The following is a 19115-nucleotide window of genomic DNA, read 5'->3' as shown; positions in this document are numbered from 1 at the left end:
CTAATTTTCTTCTCCCTCCTTTCTCCACTTTCCCACATTTATCACCTGTAATGTTTTTTTTTCCGTCCTCTTTTAGAGTGTTCAGACGAGAACCCTTGTGAGGGTCTTAGTCGGCACGCCACCTTTGACAACTTTGGCATGGCTTTCCTCACACTCTTCAGGGTTTCCACTGGAGACAACTGGAATGGGATTATGAAGGTTAGATCTGTTTGCCCCTTTAAGGATTTAGGATAAAATGCAGAGTGCATAATTTGTGCCCATGCACATTTCTGAAAGTGAGGCAGGCGGTGCATTATGCAGAGAGCACATCACTGTTTTTATGACAAAATAGGAGTTGCTGACATTAAAGCATGGATAACTCCTCTGTGACAGACACACACTGGAGTTCATGTTCAGTTCACCATCTCCCCCTGTTGGAGGAGGCTTGTAGCATGTCACTGTTCTTTAATACCCGTTTATCTATCTCAACTTAGAATATTGTAAAGATTTTATTTATTTTAGTAAAATAATCAAAAATGTTAAACTCCTATGTTGACTGACACACACCAACAAATTTCAGGCGCTTACATCAGTTAATTCTGATCATCATCCGAAAACAAAAATCCAAAATCTGCTTAAAATATGACAATATGAAAATATGAAAGTTAAAATATGACATAGGTCTCGGTCTCACACAATGATAGGGATGGCTGGAGATTTGAAAGTCAAAGACAAAACCCACAAGGAGAATACACCATAAAAAGGCCGTTGTTACAGAAGTGGGCTTTTTGAAGAGTGCTACATTGAAATCTATTAATGGAAATTTGAATGAAAAATAATAATGTGGTAGACCCAATCCAGTCCCCTGACTGGATTGGGTCCCCTGAGGGAACCCCCTGGTGGCGAGCTGGCGGCAGCACGGTGACAGAAGACGACAACATCCAAACTTTTGCTCGACCGAGAAAACAACCAGTGGAAAACGACGCGTTGGATTGACAGCAGGCAGAGGTAAAACTCTGCCTTGTCCGTAAGTACCGCTATCCACCACAGTCAGCAGAACAGCGAGAGATCGGCTGTGCTTGGACAACGCGTCTGGCCCAGGGTGTCTGTGTTCACAGAGCGACAGTGCGGCTAGCTTGCTGCGGCTAGCTTGCTAACATCGCGGCTGCTAACCGGGACGAGGCCAACGCCCGGCAGCTAACCGACCTAACCGAGAAAACAACCAGTGGAAAACGACGCGTTGGATTGACAGCAGGCAGAGGTAAAACTCTGCCTTGTCCGTAAGTACCGCTATCCACCACAGTCAGCTGAACAGCGAGAGATCGGCTGTGCTTGGACAACGCGTCTGGCCCAGGGTGTCTGTGTTCACAGAGCGACAGTGCGGCTAGCTTGCTGCGGCTAGCTTGCTGCGGCTAGCTTGCTAACATCGCAGCTGCTAACCGGGACGAGGCCAACGTCCGGCAGTTAACCGACCTAACAGAGGACAAAACCAGTGGAAAACGATACGTTGGATTGACAGCAAGCCGAGAGAGACAGTGCAGTGGCCTCCAACTGCTGAGTAGGAGCCTTAAGGAAGCGACAGGCAAAAAGAAGCGAAATAATGCCTCCAAAAGGATCCAAGACCGACGGGAGACAAGATGAGGACTATGTATCACTCACGCAAGTCAAAGAGTTGCTGAGCCAGCAAAAGCAAATGTATATGGAGTTACTCCAACAACAACAGGACAATTTTAAGGGTTTTGTTAAAATCATTGTGGACACTACTAACACCAGAATGGACGCAATGACACGAGAACTACAGGACATTAAAACCAGCCTGCAATTTACACAGAAAGATATTGACGACATTAAAGTAGAAAGTGCTAAGCACAAGAACCGAAGTTACACGGTGCAGTCAGACATATTTAAAGTATGTGAGGGTATGATGACTATCACTGATAAAATGGAGTACCTTGAGGGGCAATCAAGGAGAAACAATCTGGTTTTTGATGGAATTACTGAATCACCAAATGAGACTTGGGCTGAGACTGAGGAGAAAGTGAAAACTATTTTAAATGAAAAGCTAAACTTTCAACATAAGGTTGATATTGAGAGAGCTCACCGCACCGGTAAACATAGAGGAGACAGACCCAGGCCCATTGTTGTCAAATTTTTACGATACAAGGACAGATCAACTATTCTGCAGAGCACCAAGGCACTTAAGGGATCTAAGATTTTCATTAACGAAGACTTCACGGATGCAGTAAGGAAAAGGAGGGCGGAACTAATGCCGGACTTAAAAGCAGCGCGTCAAAGAGGGGACATCGCTTACCTACGTTATGATAAGTTGATCACCCATCCACGTACTAGTACCCCTAAATTATCCAACAATGTATGACAGACAGCCAGACATAGCTGACGTTCACTTCTGAAAGAGAAACATGAAACAGATCATGGCCTATGAGGATATAGAGCTACCAGTATTCCAACACAGAAACTATCATCAGCAAGATATTGAAACTGACATTGATCCTGATAACAACTTCTATAATGTCAGCAATGATAGTTGTCACTATTACAGCGATGATCAGTTCAACAACAGCATTAAAACAGAACAAAAGCTGTCAATAATTCACTTTAATAGCAGAAGCCTTTATGCAAATTTTGACAGCATCAAACAATACCTCCAACAACTTTCACAGACCTTCAATGTTATTGCCTTATCAGAAACTTGGCTCAATAGTGATAAGGGCATAGATTTTGAAATAAATGGTTATGAAATGGTTTGTAAGAACAGAGAAAACAAAAATGGAGGGGGAGTAGCTTTATATGTTGACAAGAAGATTAATTATAAGTTGATCGAAACAATGTCAACTGTGATGGACAACATGTTTGAATGTGTGACTATAGAAATACTCGTGGAAAAAAGGAAAAATGTCTTAGTGAGTTGCATTTATAGAGCCCCTGGATCAAACATTGAAGTACTCAACAACTGGATAGAAGAAAAATTTATAACAATTAATCAAAAAATAACATTTTTCTGTGGGGATTTCAATATTGACCTTCTCAATCCAAATAAACATAGAATGACTGAAGAATTTATTAACACCATGTTCAGTTTAAGCCTGTATCCTAAAATCACCAGGCCCAGTCGCATTACATCGCACTGCGCTACCTTAATTGATAATATTTTTACAAATGTGCTGGAAAATAATTTAACTAGTGGAATATTAATGAATGACATAACTGATCACTTACCAGTGTTCATAGTCTACGACTGTAAGTGCAAAACAGACGATCAAAAAATAGAGACGCATTACAGACGGGTTACGTCTGAAGAGACACTAAAAGCTCTACAAGCTGAGTTGTTGGCCTACGATTGGAGATTAATATATAAAATGAATGATGTGAATTTAGCATATGAAGAATTTTTAAAAACATTTAAAATATTATATAACAAGCACTGCCCAATCAAACAATATAACAGGAAAAGCAATCAAAAAAATGAACAGTGGATCACAAAAGGAATACAAAAGGCATGTAAAAAGAAAAACAAACTTTATAGAGAATTTCTAAAACATAGAACGTCTGAATCAGAAAACAAATATAAGAAATATAAAAATAAGTTAACTAATATTATAAAAACATGTAAAAAGGACTATTATCATAAATTACTGGATAGGAATAAAAACAACATTAAGGAAACATGGAATATTTTAAATAGAGTTATTAGAAAATCTAACAATAACAACTATCCAGACTATTTTATAGATAATGAACAGAATATTACTGATTTGAAAAGTGTCGTCAATAATTTCAATAGATTTTTTGTTAATATAGGACCTCAATTAGCAGAAAAAATACCGACTACAAAAACTGCAACTCAGCAATATCTAATTGAGAATAATCCCAGCTCCTTATATCTCAACCCTGTACTAGAAGAAGAAATCATAAACATTGTGAATAACTGTAAAAATAAGACTTCCACTGACTGTGATGATCTGGACATGAAAACTATTAAAATAGTAATTAAAGGAATCTCTAAACCACTAACTTATATTTGCAATTTATCATTTCAAACAGGATCATTTCCCAACAAAATGAAAATAGCTAAGGTCAAACCAATGTATAAAACTGGCAACAAACACCTCTTCACTAACTACAGGCCTGTCTCTCTTCTCCCACAATTTTCTAAAATCCTGGAAAAACTCTTTAAGAAAAGACTGGAACAATTCATAGAAAAACATTCGCTACTTATTAGCAGTCAATATGGATTCAGAGCAAACAGGTCAACATCGCTGGCTGTAACTGACTTAATAGAAGAAATAACCAACGCAACAGATAGTAAGAAACTGGCAGTAGGGATATTTATAGATCTAAAGAAAGCTTTTGATACAATAAATCATGAAATCTTACTTAAAAAATTAGAACGCTATGGAATTAGGGGAGTAGTTTCTGACTGGATGAGGAGTTATTTAAAGAGCCGGAAACAATTTGTGAAATTGGGAGATGTGGAATCTGATTGGCAGGAGACTGTCTGTGGAGTACCACAAGGATCAGTATTGGGACCAATTTTATTTAATCTTTATATAAATGATATCAGTAAAGTGTCCAATGTATTAAAATTTATCTTATTCGCTGATGACACAAATATTCTAGCCTCTGGCGACAATTTAGAGCATCTTCTCTCAACAGTCACTTCAGAGATTAGTAAGTTAAAGATATGGTTTGACCATAACAAATTATCCCTAAATTTGGACAAGACGAAAATCATGGTCTTTGGGAACTGTTATAAAAATACTGAAATCCAAGTTCAAATAGAGGACGTAACTCTACAAAGGGTTTTTGCTAATAAGTTCCTCGGTCTAATAATAGATGACAAAATCAGTTGGAAACCTCATATTAAACATTTACAGAGTAAACTCAGTAGAAGTATATCCATATTGGCTAGAGCTAGACATGTATTGAATGCTAAATCACTTCATATTCTATATAACTCTCTGATTTTACCATATCTATCATATTGCTGTGAAGTGTGGGGAGTTAATTACAAGAGCTCTTTACATCCGGTAACCGTCCTACAGAAACGAGCCATTAGAATCATCCATAATGTCGGTTATTATGAGCATACAAACCCACTCTTCATAAAATCCAGAATTCTCAAATTTGACGAGCTTGTAGAATTTAAAATGGCTCAGTTTATGTTCAAAGTATCTAAAAAGTTGTTACCTGAGCACATACAGAGCACGTTTTCTGAAAGAGAAGGGGGGTATAACTTAAGGGGTCACTCAAACTTCAAGATCCGCAATTTTAGAACAACAAGAAAAAGCTTCTGTATTTCAATTAAAGGTGTAAAGTTATGGAACAAGTTACATGAAGATTTCAAACAAAGCAATAGTTTAACACAATTCAAAAGAAAGTACAAAGAGGTAATTTTCAATAGATACACATATGGGTGACAGAAAGCAATAAGGTGTGTATTGCAGATAACTTGGTGTAAGGGTTTAGAAAGACAAACCAGCATAAAATGGGAAAATGTATAGGTAAATATTAGTAACTGTTACTTCTGACTGCCACTTTGATTGTGATTTTTTTAATGACAGTAGGACTCTAAAGTTTCAAGTGTTTAGGGGGTAGGAGTTTATAAGTTCTCACTTCTTCCTACCCCATTTTGAGCATGATATGTTAACTGAAACAAAAAAATCTGTATTTTCTCTTCTTTCTTATGCACTTCTTGTTACTGTGCACTATTTTATTTTTATATTTGTATCATGTTCGAATAAAAAAATTTCATTCAAAAAAAAAAAAAAAAAAAAAGGTGCAAAATTGTAGCTGCAGCCTTAAGATGATTGTGAAGCAGTGCTGTAAGAGTTTAAGAGAGAATTGTGCAACAATAGGTTTGGTTTGGCTGTATAATTAACTATTACGTGCCAAACACAGTTATCAACAAACTCTCTTTGTTGTTAAGACAGACCTGCCAAAGAGGATATTAGTTCATATTAAAATTACCAAGGTAACTTCCTAATGATCATGAATTAATAGCCAAATGTTCTGTCTCTGCTAATAACTGTTCTATGAATACTTGCCTTGTGGTGTTACAAAAAAATAGATGGAGTGAATTTATGCAATGAGGGTCTCAATTAGCAACCCCTGCATAATATGTATACAATGCACAATAAACTTTTTTCCAAAATAAAATAATTTATTTACAAAATACTCTAACGTCAAGTAAAATACTTCAGTAAATAAACTCCTTAAGAAAGCAAGCAACACTACAAGTAAAAATGAAAAGAATGATGAAAACTAATAAGCTACAGCAAAAAATGGAGAAAAAAGCACAGCTGCATGCTGTTCAAACAACCACTTCCCAGTGCAAAGCAGAAGAGAAATAATAATAATAAAATTGTATTTAAAAATAATTTGCTGGATTAGAAATCATCCATCCATCTATCCATCCATTTTCTAACACCCTTGTCCCTAATGGAGTCAGGAGGGTTGCTGGTGTCTATCTCCAGCTAACGTTCCGGGCGAGAGCCGGGGTCACCCTGGACAGGTCACCAGTCTGTCCCAGGGCAGATTAGAGATCAATACATTTAATAATTGTCCAAATTGGATAGCAGTCTAATTTGGACAATCAAATGCTTGAAATGTTTATGGATGGTAAGCAAACAGCAGCTTTGATTGTGTCACACCTGGGATAAGCGGTTCAGCCTAACAAGAAAGTTGTCTTGAGGGCGATATTTGGCAACTCTCTAAAGTCCCACATGTACCTCTAAGTATCATTAATACCACTTTTAATATGCTTATGATCACTGTAACGTCCCACAAGCACAGCAGAATTGATGTCATCTTAGCATTAGCAGAGCTTTACAACTATTAACTGAGGTAATTGAAACACAATTCAACCTATGCATAAGGGCGTTTTTTTATGCGGGTTAGTGAGAGAAAAGGAAGAAAAACACCAATAAAATTGTGTTTTTCTTCACTTTACACCTTTCTGGAGTAAAGTGACTCTTTAATGTACCATCTGATTGGACTGGTGAATGCAAGCAGCACACTGAGCTGGAGATACAGACAACACTGAGATACAGTCTTGTCTCAGATTAGTAGAGAAGTCTATTTGTTGATGTAATTAGAGACACAATTTCTTCTTAGGGAATCTATAATTCTTTCAGATTCTTTTCTGCAGGAGATGAGACAAACCAGGATCAGAGTTTTGGCCGACTATGCAAGCAACTTTGAATCCAAGGTTTCTTCGAAGATGCTGTCTTTTACTCAGCCAGTGAGGTCAAGAGTCATTGGCATGTTCTCTGCTGGCCAGAGGTTGCTGCAAGGAAAGAGGAAGAAATATAGCTCTGTTCATGTTTTATACCTCTATAAGAAATAGGGATTCCAGCTGTCACTCATCCTACCTTGGAGTTGTCATAAAAGTGGGTTAATGATGTGCATTCTGGGATTCTGAGTTTTTACCAGTCTCTTTGGTTCTCTGTAGCCCTTTTTGCACTTGAGGGTCTAACCTGGCCCAGCCCTGCTCCATTCGACCCGGTCCCATTGGTCCTATAGCCCTGGTCGCTTTGAATTGAGCGGGATCGTCAAGCTCTCCCCAGAGACCGCAGAACAGTTTCTTTCTTGGGTCTCCCATCCAGCTCCTACTATATGCGCTTGTCAGCAAGTAAGCTGAGGGAAACATTTACCACAGCTTTACATTTAACCAAAAAAAAAAAAAAATCTCATTGGAGTGTGGTCTCTGAGCTGGACTCGCGGCCAGCTGAAATACCGCTGCGACTTGCGGGATTTTGATGTCAGTTGCGAAAATCCCGTCGTTTACAGCCTTACCGACTTCAATTGGAGAAATGTTATTTACATTTAGCATTAAAATATTTGGCGGAAGAGGCGATTGTAATACCAGTCAGTGTAACACAGAGCAGAGATTCATCATTCAGATCAACATCAAAATCCTGAGATTATGATTATGTTCAACTGATACAGACGAGGAATTTGAGATATTCATTCTAGATACCGCAGATAAAAGGCTCATAATTTAGGTACAAACATAACATTTTATTATTTATATCCAGACTATAGTGGGACCACAGTGAGTGTATATTTTTTTCTTTCACTACGGAAAAAGTTGCATTTGTATCTGTTTAATGTGGTGGCATGATGTGGATCGTTCGTTCAGCTTGTTTAAAATTATTTTTAACCAAAAGAAAATAAAAATACAATTGAATATTCTGTCACTATTATCATTTAAAAACTTACGGTTAAGAATAGATTATGACGGCAATATTTTGACAACACATTTTAAAATGACAGACGTTCATCTGACCCAGAGATCTGGAAGACGATTGGCCTTTGTCCCGCCCCCACAGCCCATGCACCAATCAACGGCTAACTCCAAACCAGCCCGGTCTGGCCGGCACAGCTCTTATGATCAGTAGGGGGGGATCATGACAGAAAATAATTAAGAAACACTGCTCTAAGGTGTGTTGAAGCAAGCTGCATAAAATCAAGCTCTTCTGCCTTCTTTCTATCTAGAAACAACCAATCAGAGCCAGGAAGAGGGTCATACAACTGTCAATCATCCCTCTATGTGGTGCTGCCCATCCTATTGTCTTGCACCAGTCCTTTCTGTTTGCTACAACAATCAGGCTAGTTATCCACACCAGTGATGACAGATAAACAGTTTTCCCGCAACAGTAAGTTGTTTCTCCACCATTAGCACATTGAGCAGCAAGTACATAAGGATGACTGACAGCGCTGAGATCCTTCTCCTTGCTCTGACTGATTTCTGGTCAGGGTGACTCAGGAGCAGTCATTTCTTCAGAAAGGAGGTGGAGGAGATCAATCTTTTCACAGATTATGTGTTTCATAACATAATGTCACAGCATGGTGACAGTTTTATCAATTATGTAAAAAAAAAACCCATAATTTTCATAAAAGTTACACATTGCACTTTTAAAGCAACCTGGACTTCATTAACACCTCTGTGACCTCCTTTATGCCACGCTGAGTTGATTCAGTAAGACGGTCCAAAACAAATATTGCATGCAAATATTTGGGCATACTTTTCATTAGGTTAGCATTGCTGTATTAAAAATAAATATTTTTTTTTCGATTTTGTGTATTATTTGTTCAAATATATCAACATGTTTAATTAATTTATATAACATGAGCTTACTATTTTGAATTACTAAAATATATGTCTCGATCTATTTTTTTATTGAGATGGACCTCAGTTTATTTCATTATCCTCTCCTACTTTCTCACCTCCTTGATCAGGACACACTGCGAGAGTGCCGCCCAAACGATCGCCACTGCCTCAACTATCTGCCCTTGATCTCCCCTGTCTACTTTGTTACCTTTGTCCTCACGGCCCAGTTTGTTTTGGTCAACGTGGTGGTCGCCGTTCTGATGAAACACCTGGAAGAAAGCAACAAGGAGGCTCAGATGGAGGAGAGGAGAGAGATGGAGGAGAGGAGAGAGATGGAGGAGAGGAGAGAGAAGGAGAGGGAGGAGGTGGCCCGGCACCTCAGCTGCACATCGGAGTTGGAGATGAACATGGACACACCTGTCCAGGTAACATCCATGTTCCCTGGATGTAGTTGGTGAAAGAAATTGGGGATGGTAGTTACATTGACAGAGGCATTGATCTCATCGGCCAGGTACAAATGGAAGACAAGGAGTGTTCCCATGGAAACCTGAGGCAAATGGGACGAATGCTGTCGCTCCCCAACGACACTTGTGTCCCGCCTCTCAGATTCTCCTCTTACACTCCCATTGGCCATGAGTCCGTTTGCAGCTACAGCTACTCAGGTAATTAGTTTTTTTTATGGCAACCTAATTTGTGAAAGAGCATTTAGAGGCCTCCAGCCACTACAAGGACTGCTTCCAAGATTATTGCTTCTGTAAACAGCTTAGATGTAATGTTGTGTAATAGGAAAGACCATCATTGCAGCCATAAAGAGGCATTTAAGAGATGTTTAAGATCCAGGACACAATATTCATATTTATTCCATCTAAATTTATATTTCATTAAATAAATTTCAGAAGCCTGGGTTGTTTTTGTGTTTTAATTATTTAGTAATAACAATAATAATCATCTTTATTGTCATTATAAAACCATGCAATGGCTTATATAGGTTATAATGAAATTAATAAAAATACTGCTACCGGGTATTTATGCCCTTATGCCCTTTAATGCCCTACCAGGTTTAAACTGTTCTTCAGTCTGTTTGTTGCTTTAATGCTCCTGTACCTGCAGCCAAATGGCAGCAACTGGAACAAATTGTGACCAGGGTGTGAGGAGTCTTTTAAATATTCTTGGCTTTCCTGAGGCAGCGGGACCTGTGGAGATCTTCAAGAGAAGGCAGAGAGCAGCCGATGGTCTTTTCAGCAGATTTTATGATTCTCTGGAGAGTCTTCCTCTGTGCTCCTGTACAGCTGAGGAACCACACACAGAGACAATAGCAGATGATGCTTTCAATAGAGCATCGATAGAAGGACACCAGCAGTTTTAGAGAAATATTGTTCATCCTCAGGACTCTCAGGAAATAGAGTCTCTGCTGGGTCTTCTTTGCCAGTTCTGCTGTGTTTACATCCCAGGCCAGGTTATCCATGATGTGAACTCCCAGGAAATGGAAGTTTGACACCCTCTCCACAGGCTCTCTGCAGATGTTTAGTGGTTGAATGTCTCTTTTAATTCTCCTAAAATCCACTATGATCTCCTTGGTCTTGGCTGTGTTTAGGATCAAGTTGTTGTCTGTGCAGCATTCTGTCAGTCACTCCACCTCGTTCCCATAGGCAGACTCATCGTCCCCTGAGATGAGGCCCACTACAGTTGTATCATCTGCAAATTTAACAAGGGTGGTATTTTGATGGACAGAAACACAATCGTGTATGTACAGCGTAAAGAGCAGAGGGCTCAGCACACAGCCTTGAGGAGAGCCAGTACTGATGTTGATGGATGAAGAGGTATGGGGGTCCATTCTGACTCTTTGTTTGCAATTCGTCAGGAAGTCCTTAATCCAGCAACAGGTGGAAGAGGGGATTCCCAGGTCTGCCAGTTTACACACTCAGGGGCGCTGCCAGGAATCGTGGGCCCCCTGACAAAAAATGTGTTTGCCCCCCCACCCCCTGTGCAGCTGCTGTTACAATTTCTTGAGTTTATTTGACCCATAAAAAGCGTCACAATTTTAAAGGCTTGCATCTGCCTTGCTTTCTTTGGTTCAATACTGATAATTAGCACAATATTTACAGCTCATGAATTGAACATCCAACAGTCCACATCCAGTATGTAAGTAGGTTGCTTACATTTTTTTGGTAACACTTTATTTGAAGGGGGGTGAATAAGACTGCCATGACACTTTCATAAACATGACATAACACATGTCATGAACAACTTTGTATTAAAAGTGTCATTATTTACCGAATGACGCTTTATGACAACAGTCATAAATATTCATGAAGACTTATTCATGTTTATGACATGTTTATGACAGTGTCATGTCAGTCTTATTCACCCCCCTTCAAATAAAGTGTTACCATTTTTTCTATTAGTTTTAGATACTGAAATGTCTCTCCCCATGAGCAACACATGCAACTACACATAAAGGAATCCAGAGATCTCAAAAATGCTACATAGCTGCATTTTACTCAAGCTGCAGTACATAACTTGAATAAAAAATATGTTTTCACCATATTTGTTAAAGCTGTCACCATGTTGTAGCAGTTTGTTATTAGACAGATAATCTGTGAAAACAATCAATGTCCTCCATCTCCTTCCTGAATTACTATTACTGGTTAAAGTAATGCACCGTTCTGACCAAAACAACCAATCAGAACAAGTAGGACGCTCTTAGTGCTGTCAATTATCCTCATTCACTTGCTGCTAAATGTGCTAATGGTGGAGAAACAACTTATCATTACAAGAAACTGTTTATATGCCATCATTGGTAGCTATGCTAACTAAACTGAGCATTCACAGATTTGTGCTATGCTAGCTGCAGCACAGCACAAATCGAGGGGGAGGAAGGATGAGCAGCACCACATGAGATTGTGATTGACAGCACTAAAACTCTCCTGCCACTGACTGGTTGTTTCTAGCACTGGGAGAAGGCAGAGGAAATAGATTTTTCACAGATTACCTCTCATACCATACTGTCACAACATAATGACAGTTTTAAAAGATATGTGAAAAATATTTATATGAAAGTGACATACTGCAGCTTTAATTTCTCTCAGGAGAGGACGGGTCAGGAGGGACGTGGGTCATCTGTTGTTAAGTGGTAAAAGGTACAAGGGACAAGTTAAATATATGAATATGTTGGTAATTTTTTTTCCTTAATTCATTAAATGCTAATGAAAAGGAGGGAAACAGTTTGTAGCTAAGCTAACTATGCTACATGGTTGATAATCTCACACAGTCTACCCACCTCTCTTGGAGAAAAACTGGGTTATAAATTAAACTCTTGCCTTCTCTCTCTCTCTCTCTCTCTCTCTCTCTCTCTCTCTCTCTATATATATATATATATATATATATATATATATTGTTTTTGAAAACCTGATTTTATAACTTTTCTTAGCAGCATAGTAACTGCCACAGTAGCAGCTGCATTCAGCTGCAGCTTCTACTGACTGTAGCTGTTAGCTTCACGCAGGAACGAACCATTTCATGCAGATTCAGGGAGAGTTCAGGGAAAAAAACGGATGTGTGTTTTTTGGTCTGGGAGGGGTAACATTAAATTTCTACTGCTAAAAACAATTTTTGAATCTTTGAATATGATTAATTTTATATTTGATACTACCCTGATTTTTTTTATTTTATGTCTATGAACAAAATATAAATAATTAATTTGTGGAAGGCCCCCTGTTGGTCAGGGCCCCTAGAATCGTCATCACTTTTCACCCCTTTACGCACTAATCTGTCAGGAAGGATGGTGTTAAATGCTGAGCTGAAATTGAAAAGGATACGTGCGTTGCTATCTTGATGCTCCAGGTGGGACAAGACAATGTGCAGGACAGTGGCAACAGCATCTTCAGTTGACCTCTTAGCTCTGTAAGCAAACTGGTGTGTGTCAAAGGTGTGAGGAATGAATGATTGAATATGACTCTGAACCAGTCTTTCAAAAAGACTAGTTCAGAGTCATTTCATCACCAGTGGCGTGAGAGCCACTGGTCGGTAATCATTCAGGCAGGTGATGGGTGATTTTTTTCAGGAATGGGAACAATGATGGAGGATTTCAGGCAGGATGGGATTCTGGCTTGAGACACGGACTGATTAAAGATTTTTGTAAAGACCCCAGCCAACTGCTCTGCACAGTCCCTCAGCACACGTCCAGGAACACCATCAGGTCCTGCTGCCTTTCTGGGGTTGACAGATTATAGCGAGTGTCTCACTTCTAATTCCTCCACCTGGAAGACAGAGGTGCTTAGTTGCACTTCTTGATTAGAGACAGTTGTCATAGGAGGCTCGGACTCGAAACAAGCACAGAAGTGGTTCAGCTTCTCTGCTAGTGAGATGTCATGGTTGGTTCTGTAGCTGGTAATGTGCTGGATTCCCAGCCAAACCTGTTTGTTGTTGTTGTTGTTGTTTTTGTTGTCCAAATGTTCTTCAGTCCTCTCCTTGTAGTTCCTTTTAGCTTTCCTGATTCCTCTTTTAGATTGCTCCGTGCCAAGCTGTAGAGATCCTTGTCCCCAGACTTGAAAGCAGCATTTCTTTCTTTAAGCAGCCGCTGGACTTCTCTGGTCATCCATGTCTTTCTGTTTGGGAAGATCCGGATACGTTTTTTCACTGTAACAATGTCAGTGCAGGTTTTGATGTAACAAAGAACACTGTCAGTGAATAATTCCAGGTCTGTATGTTCAAAAATATCCCAGTTTGTTCTTCCAAAACAATCCTGTAGTTGCTGAGAGGCATTGATAGGCCAGCTAGTGATAGTTCTTATGGTGGAATGTTCAGATTTCCTCAGGATGGTATATGCAGGAATCAAAAACAGTGACATGTGGTCAGACTGCATCAGGTGAGGTAACCGCTTGGTTCTATAACCCAATTTAATGTTAGAGTAGACCTTATCCAATGTATTGAGTCCTCTGGTAGCACACTTTACATGTTGATGGAATTTGGGGAGCACTATCTTTAAGTTGACATGATTAAAATCTCCAGCAATAATGAAAACTGCATCTGGATAGCGGCTCTGTTGGTTATTAATGCTGTTATACAGTATTCTGAGGGCCAAATTTGCATTGGCAGAGGGTGGAATGTAAACAACAGTGATCATTATTACACTGAACTCTCTGGAAAAGTAGAAAGGTCTGCATTTCAGAGTCATATACTCCAAGTCAAAGGTGAACTGGCTCTCCACAGTCACAGTGTCTGTACACCAGGTGTTGATATACACACAGACTCCTCCCCCTCTGCTCTTATCAGAGTCCGCGGTCCTATCAAAACGCCGTGTCGTACCATTGTTTCTTAATTCCTTATTTTGATTACATCAACCTTGTTTCTATTTTATTTTAGTTCTATTTTACTTTAGTTAAGCCATTTCTCAATGATTCATTATGTTTGTTTATTCCCTGTGTCTAGTCATAGGTTACTCTTAGATAGTTTTCCTAGTTTCCCTGTCGTGTACTCTCCATTGCACCCATGAAATTTTTGGTTACAAAAAGTGTGTGATTTCTCTGCAATTTGCTAAGTAATGTTTATTAAAATGTTAGTTGGACCTTATGACAATATTTTATCCTGTGTGTTCAATTCTAACCTTTTGTGTATTAGAGAAAAAACATTAAATTAAAATTTCTACAACCAAAACTTACTTTTAAAGTTCAGAGGAAGTGTGTTTTGTTCCACCTGTTGTTCCAACGTTTTGTTCTTAAAAGCCCCAAATTCATATGATGTCCATTTCCATGATAAGTGTATGTATACATTTGGAGACTCCTGGAGAGTAAGTGCTCCTTATTAGGAATCTAAACTCGGATTAAAATGTCAAAACTGTAGCACTTTTCTGCCAATTAAAAATCAATGCCTAAATAACACATTAGGAATCAATGTTCGGACATTAAGTCAATGCTTAATGGTTCATACTAAAGGTTGAACTCTACAGGCTCTGTTCTGCCAATGAAAGCCTTCAAGGACATTGCAGTAGGAGTGTTTGTATGTGTTACTGTAAAACAGGGAGGTGAATGGATGGGAAAATGTGTGCACACAAGTAATGAGAGTTCCAACCTTGACTACTACAGAGGCACAAAGTCCTCTTTACTGTGTAATGTCCCCAGATATAATTAGTAACGTCGGTGGCTCAGAAGGTTAAGTGTGCAATCAATAAGAGGATCTTTGGTCCACTTCCAACTTGTTAATTGGTTTTACATTGAAATATGAGGTAGATGTTCACTTAATGTCTCTGAGCAAAGTAGATAATGGAAAACGAAACACTCTTTCTTTTAAACCAATAGAACAAAATTTCAAGTGTCTTCTTCACTTGTTTTTTTCTGTAGACTACCAGTGGTACTGAGATGAATTCAAATGTCTGTAAACTATTAAAACCCTTATAAATAACAAATATAGCATTTATAAATTCCGTTTCTGAAGACAAATCATGTTTCTGTGTGCATGGTTTTGTCATGAAGTGCAGTGTGAGGTGGTGAGGCAGACGCAACGGACCCAGGTTAAAAAGAAGAAAATGATGATTTTAATGACATCCTATGAGCTACATAAAGATGAATCCAGCTTTTGTTACATAAGACACAAATTGTTCCAAATCCAGGCAGCACAGTAGAGCGGAAGGCTCAAAACTGGTAGCAACTGGCAAACAAGAAACATCTGATGGCAGACTAGACACGACTAGGCAAGACAGAATACAAGGACCCGACAAAGACACAGAAACACAGGTGACATTAAATACACAGAGGGTGTGCTGTGGTGGCGCAGGGGTTAAGCACAGTCCACATATGGAGGTCTCAGTCCTCGATGTGGCTGTCACAGGTTTGTTCAATTCCCAGCCTGGTGACCTTTGCCGCATGTCTTCCCCTTCTCTTATTATTCACTTTCCTGTCAATTAACTATCAGATAAAGGCCACCAGAGCTGATAAAACTTTTAAAATAAATAAATACACAGAGGGTAGTCAGGGACTGAGACACACCTGGGAACAATCAAAGGGAAAACAGGACAAAAAGGAGATTCAAAAGACACAGAAACCTAAAGTAAACGCAGAAAAACTCAAATCACCACAGGTTTGAGTTGAGAGCGGTGTCAATGTTCTGCATGAACTGGGATTTTGACTCAAATGAGTATCTGCATGAGTATTTTAAATCAACAAAGCTTTCTGTTTTATCTGAGAATGTTGAACCATACTAAGTAGTAAAAGGCTGCTATAAATTAATGACTTTTAGGGCAAATTTTTTCTACCTCATGAAGAAAGATCTCCTGTTGAGGATAAGATAGGGTTGTCTGCTTTGTTTCTATTAAACAAAACTCTGTTTTTCTTTTGTTTTGATTGCTCTCTTCTAATCTTTTCATTCTGACTTTTATGAATGTAAATATTGTCAAAATAACAGAATGGGCATCCTGCTGGCTGTCCCAATGTGCGTTGTTTCAGAAGGAATATCAGTCATTTTTTTTATTTTATTGTTTTTATTCGTAAAACTTTAAATAAACTGCTTTCCTTGTTTTATCTTTTTTATAGATCTTTGAGGTCGTAGGAGCTAAATAAAGATGGATCCAGCTTTTGTTGCAGGTTGCAAGTCTTTTAGGTTGTTTCTATTACACTCTAAAAAGTGTATTTGGGCTGCAGTTCATTTTATGGACTTATTTTTATTAATCTCACTTAATTCTTTTGCTTTAGATGTGACAACGTACTTTTTTGTGTTCAATTAACATAAAAGTTACAAATCTTGAAATTTTTACTTTGACTTTACTTGAAACAATTAATTTCAATGTCGTGTTCGTATCCTTCATTTGACCAACTTCATTTGACTAAACTAAATTATGATCATCCAACTCAATTCATTAAGTTATAAAAATCTTAGGAAATTAAGTGTGCCTAACATGACACATTTAAGTAATTCTTACTCAAATCATTATTTTTTCCTAATAATTCAAATCTCTTTGACTTAATTCTACCAAAAGTCAACTCAAACTTTTAAGTTGTTTCAAACTAAAACACTAAAATATCCAAAATGATATTATCACTCACATTGTACTTAAAATACAGCTTGAATTTAAATAATTTTAAATGTATTTTTTAACATCTTATTTTGGTTTGTACTCTGAAAAAAGAAATTAGTTGAACCAACTTAACTGAATTGCTTCAATTGGTAACAAGTAATTCAATCAAGTTTATCCAACTTAATTTATTAAGTTGGTTTAACTTGATAAATTTAAGTCAGTCTTATTTAAATCATTTTGTTTACCTCAAATAAAGAAGTAAACTAAGTTATCTATATTTTACCAGGGCTTGAGACTCAGGCAGTCTTGATTTTATAGTAGTTAGATAGGAAAGTGGGGAATGAAAGAGGGAAGACATGCAGCAAAGGTTATCAAGCCTGGAATCCAACCTGCGTCAGCCGCGTCGAGGACCTCCTTATGTCTGTTGAGCTCTAGCCCTGCACCACAACAGCACCTGGTTGGTACAGGATCTGTCCCTGATGAAGCTTGAGTCATGACATCAGATGTAGGATATGAATACGGCATTGAACATAATTGTTTCAAGAAAGTCAAAGTAAAAAGTTCTTGTAGCTAATTGAACACATGAAAGAAAGTTGTCATAACTAAAGCAAAAGAATTCAGTGAGATCCATGTAAATAAGTCCATAAAATGAACTGCAGCCAAATACACTTTCTAAAGTGTTCTCTAAACAGTGTATTTTTAGAGTGCACCTTTATCAGTTTCCTTGCTGAACAGCTTGATGATGGATGGATGCATTTTGAAAACAGCAAAATAAGATCCCTGTAAAATATGTAACTGTAATTTCACGATATTGGGAATATTTTAAAGGGTATAAATAGCTTTACAAGACACTAATAAAGCAGTTAAAAATAATTTGGACAACTGCACATTGCAAAAACACAAAATCTTACACAGTACTTGTAAGTTCTAATTCTAGGTTCTAATACAAATATCTTTGCACACTTAAGTAAAGACAAAGATAACTTGCAAGTAAATTTTACTCAAAAATGGGAGCTTGTTTTGAGTGATTAATTCCTTAATATTGAAGAAGAAATATTAGTTTCATTGGCAAATTATTTCACTTATAAGATGGGAAAAATGAATTGTTATAAGTGGAAAAATATCTACCAGTGGAACTAGTACTTTTCATCAATGTTCAAGAATTATCGACTTAAAACAAGCGCCTACATCTTGCTGAAAAGTTACTTTGTAAGTTGTTGTGTCCTATTTGTGTACAAAGATATTTGCACTATAAGGTAGACCAAAGTACTTGGTAAGATTTTGTGTTTTTGCAATGTATGTCTGATTCTTGGGTCATTTTGTACAGGCTCTGTGTCCTCTCTGGGTTCCAGCGCAGGCAGCTCTCTGCTGCAGGTTCCAGGAGCTCTTCCTGCAATCAGCCACGCTTCACTGGGCTCTAAACATAGCTCCAGGCCCATCATCTGGCTCAGCACCTCCCAAAGCATCGACAGGCACTCCATACACAGACTCAGTCCGGCTGACAGCATGGAGGGCCATAGGCTCAGTTCAGCTCAGCGGACAAACAGGCACAGACTGAGCTCAGCTCACAGTATAGATAGATATAGATTCAGTCCGACTCGTCGACTGAACAGACACAGACTCAGCTCCACTCACAGTATGGATGGGTACAGAATGAACCTCGATCTGATCGCAGACCGGCCGAAGCTGCAGTCCAGCCACAGCATGGAGAGATGTCCGTCTGTCAGGCTGAATCCTACAGAAGCAGAGAGCAGACGTTCTTGCTGGCTCAGTCCTGAAGAGAGTTTGGACAGAAACAAGCTCAGCCCCACCTATATTCCAGAAAGTTCCATCTTAAAGAGACCAGCATCCTTCCGCTCTGCTGGCAAACAGTTAAGGAGACAGGTGTGTCATTTTCTGCTGTTATCTCTTATTAAAGTCATATTTTATGTCTTCACTGATGCACAGAAATTTTACATTTCATGAAAGAAAAGAAATCCATAAAAATGCTGTGAT

General features: G+C 38.5%; 1 protein-coding gene across 1 annotated transcript in view; it reads left to right on the top strand.

The window, feature by feature from the left end:
- LOC106908529 (voltage-dependent T-type calcium channel subunit alpha-1H-like) overlaps nucleotides 1–19115 on the top strand; it is a 290955-nt gene that overhangs the window by 269024 nt on the left and 2816 nt on the right. The window contains exons 32-35 of the mRNA XM_088014499.1: nucleotides 77–198; nucleotides 9241–9537; nucleotides 9624–9774; nucleotides 18448–19004. Of these exons, the coding sequence (XP_087870625.1) occupies nucleotides 77–198; nucleotides 9241–9537; nucleotides 9624–9774; nucleotides 18448–19004 (1127 nt within the window). The remainder of the gene's footprint in view (nucleotides 1–76; nucleotides 199–9240; nucleotides 9538–9623; nucleotides 9775–18447; nucleotides 19005–19115) is intronic.

This window comes from Poecilia mexicana, unplaced genomic scaffold, assembly GCF_051168715.1.
Source record: "Poecilia mexicana isolate PSO_F unplaced genomic scaffold, ASM5116871v1 scaffold_1, whole genome shotgun sequence".
NCBI lineage: Eukaryota > Metazoa > Chordata > Actinopteri > Cyprinodontiformes > Poeciliidae > Poecilia > Poecilia mexicana.
This window is presented reverse-complemented; position numbering and strand designations above follow the sequence as displayed.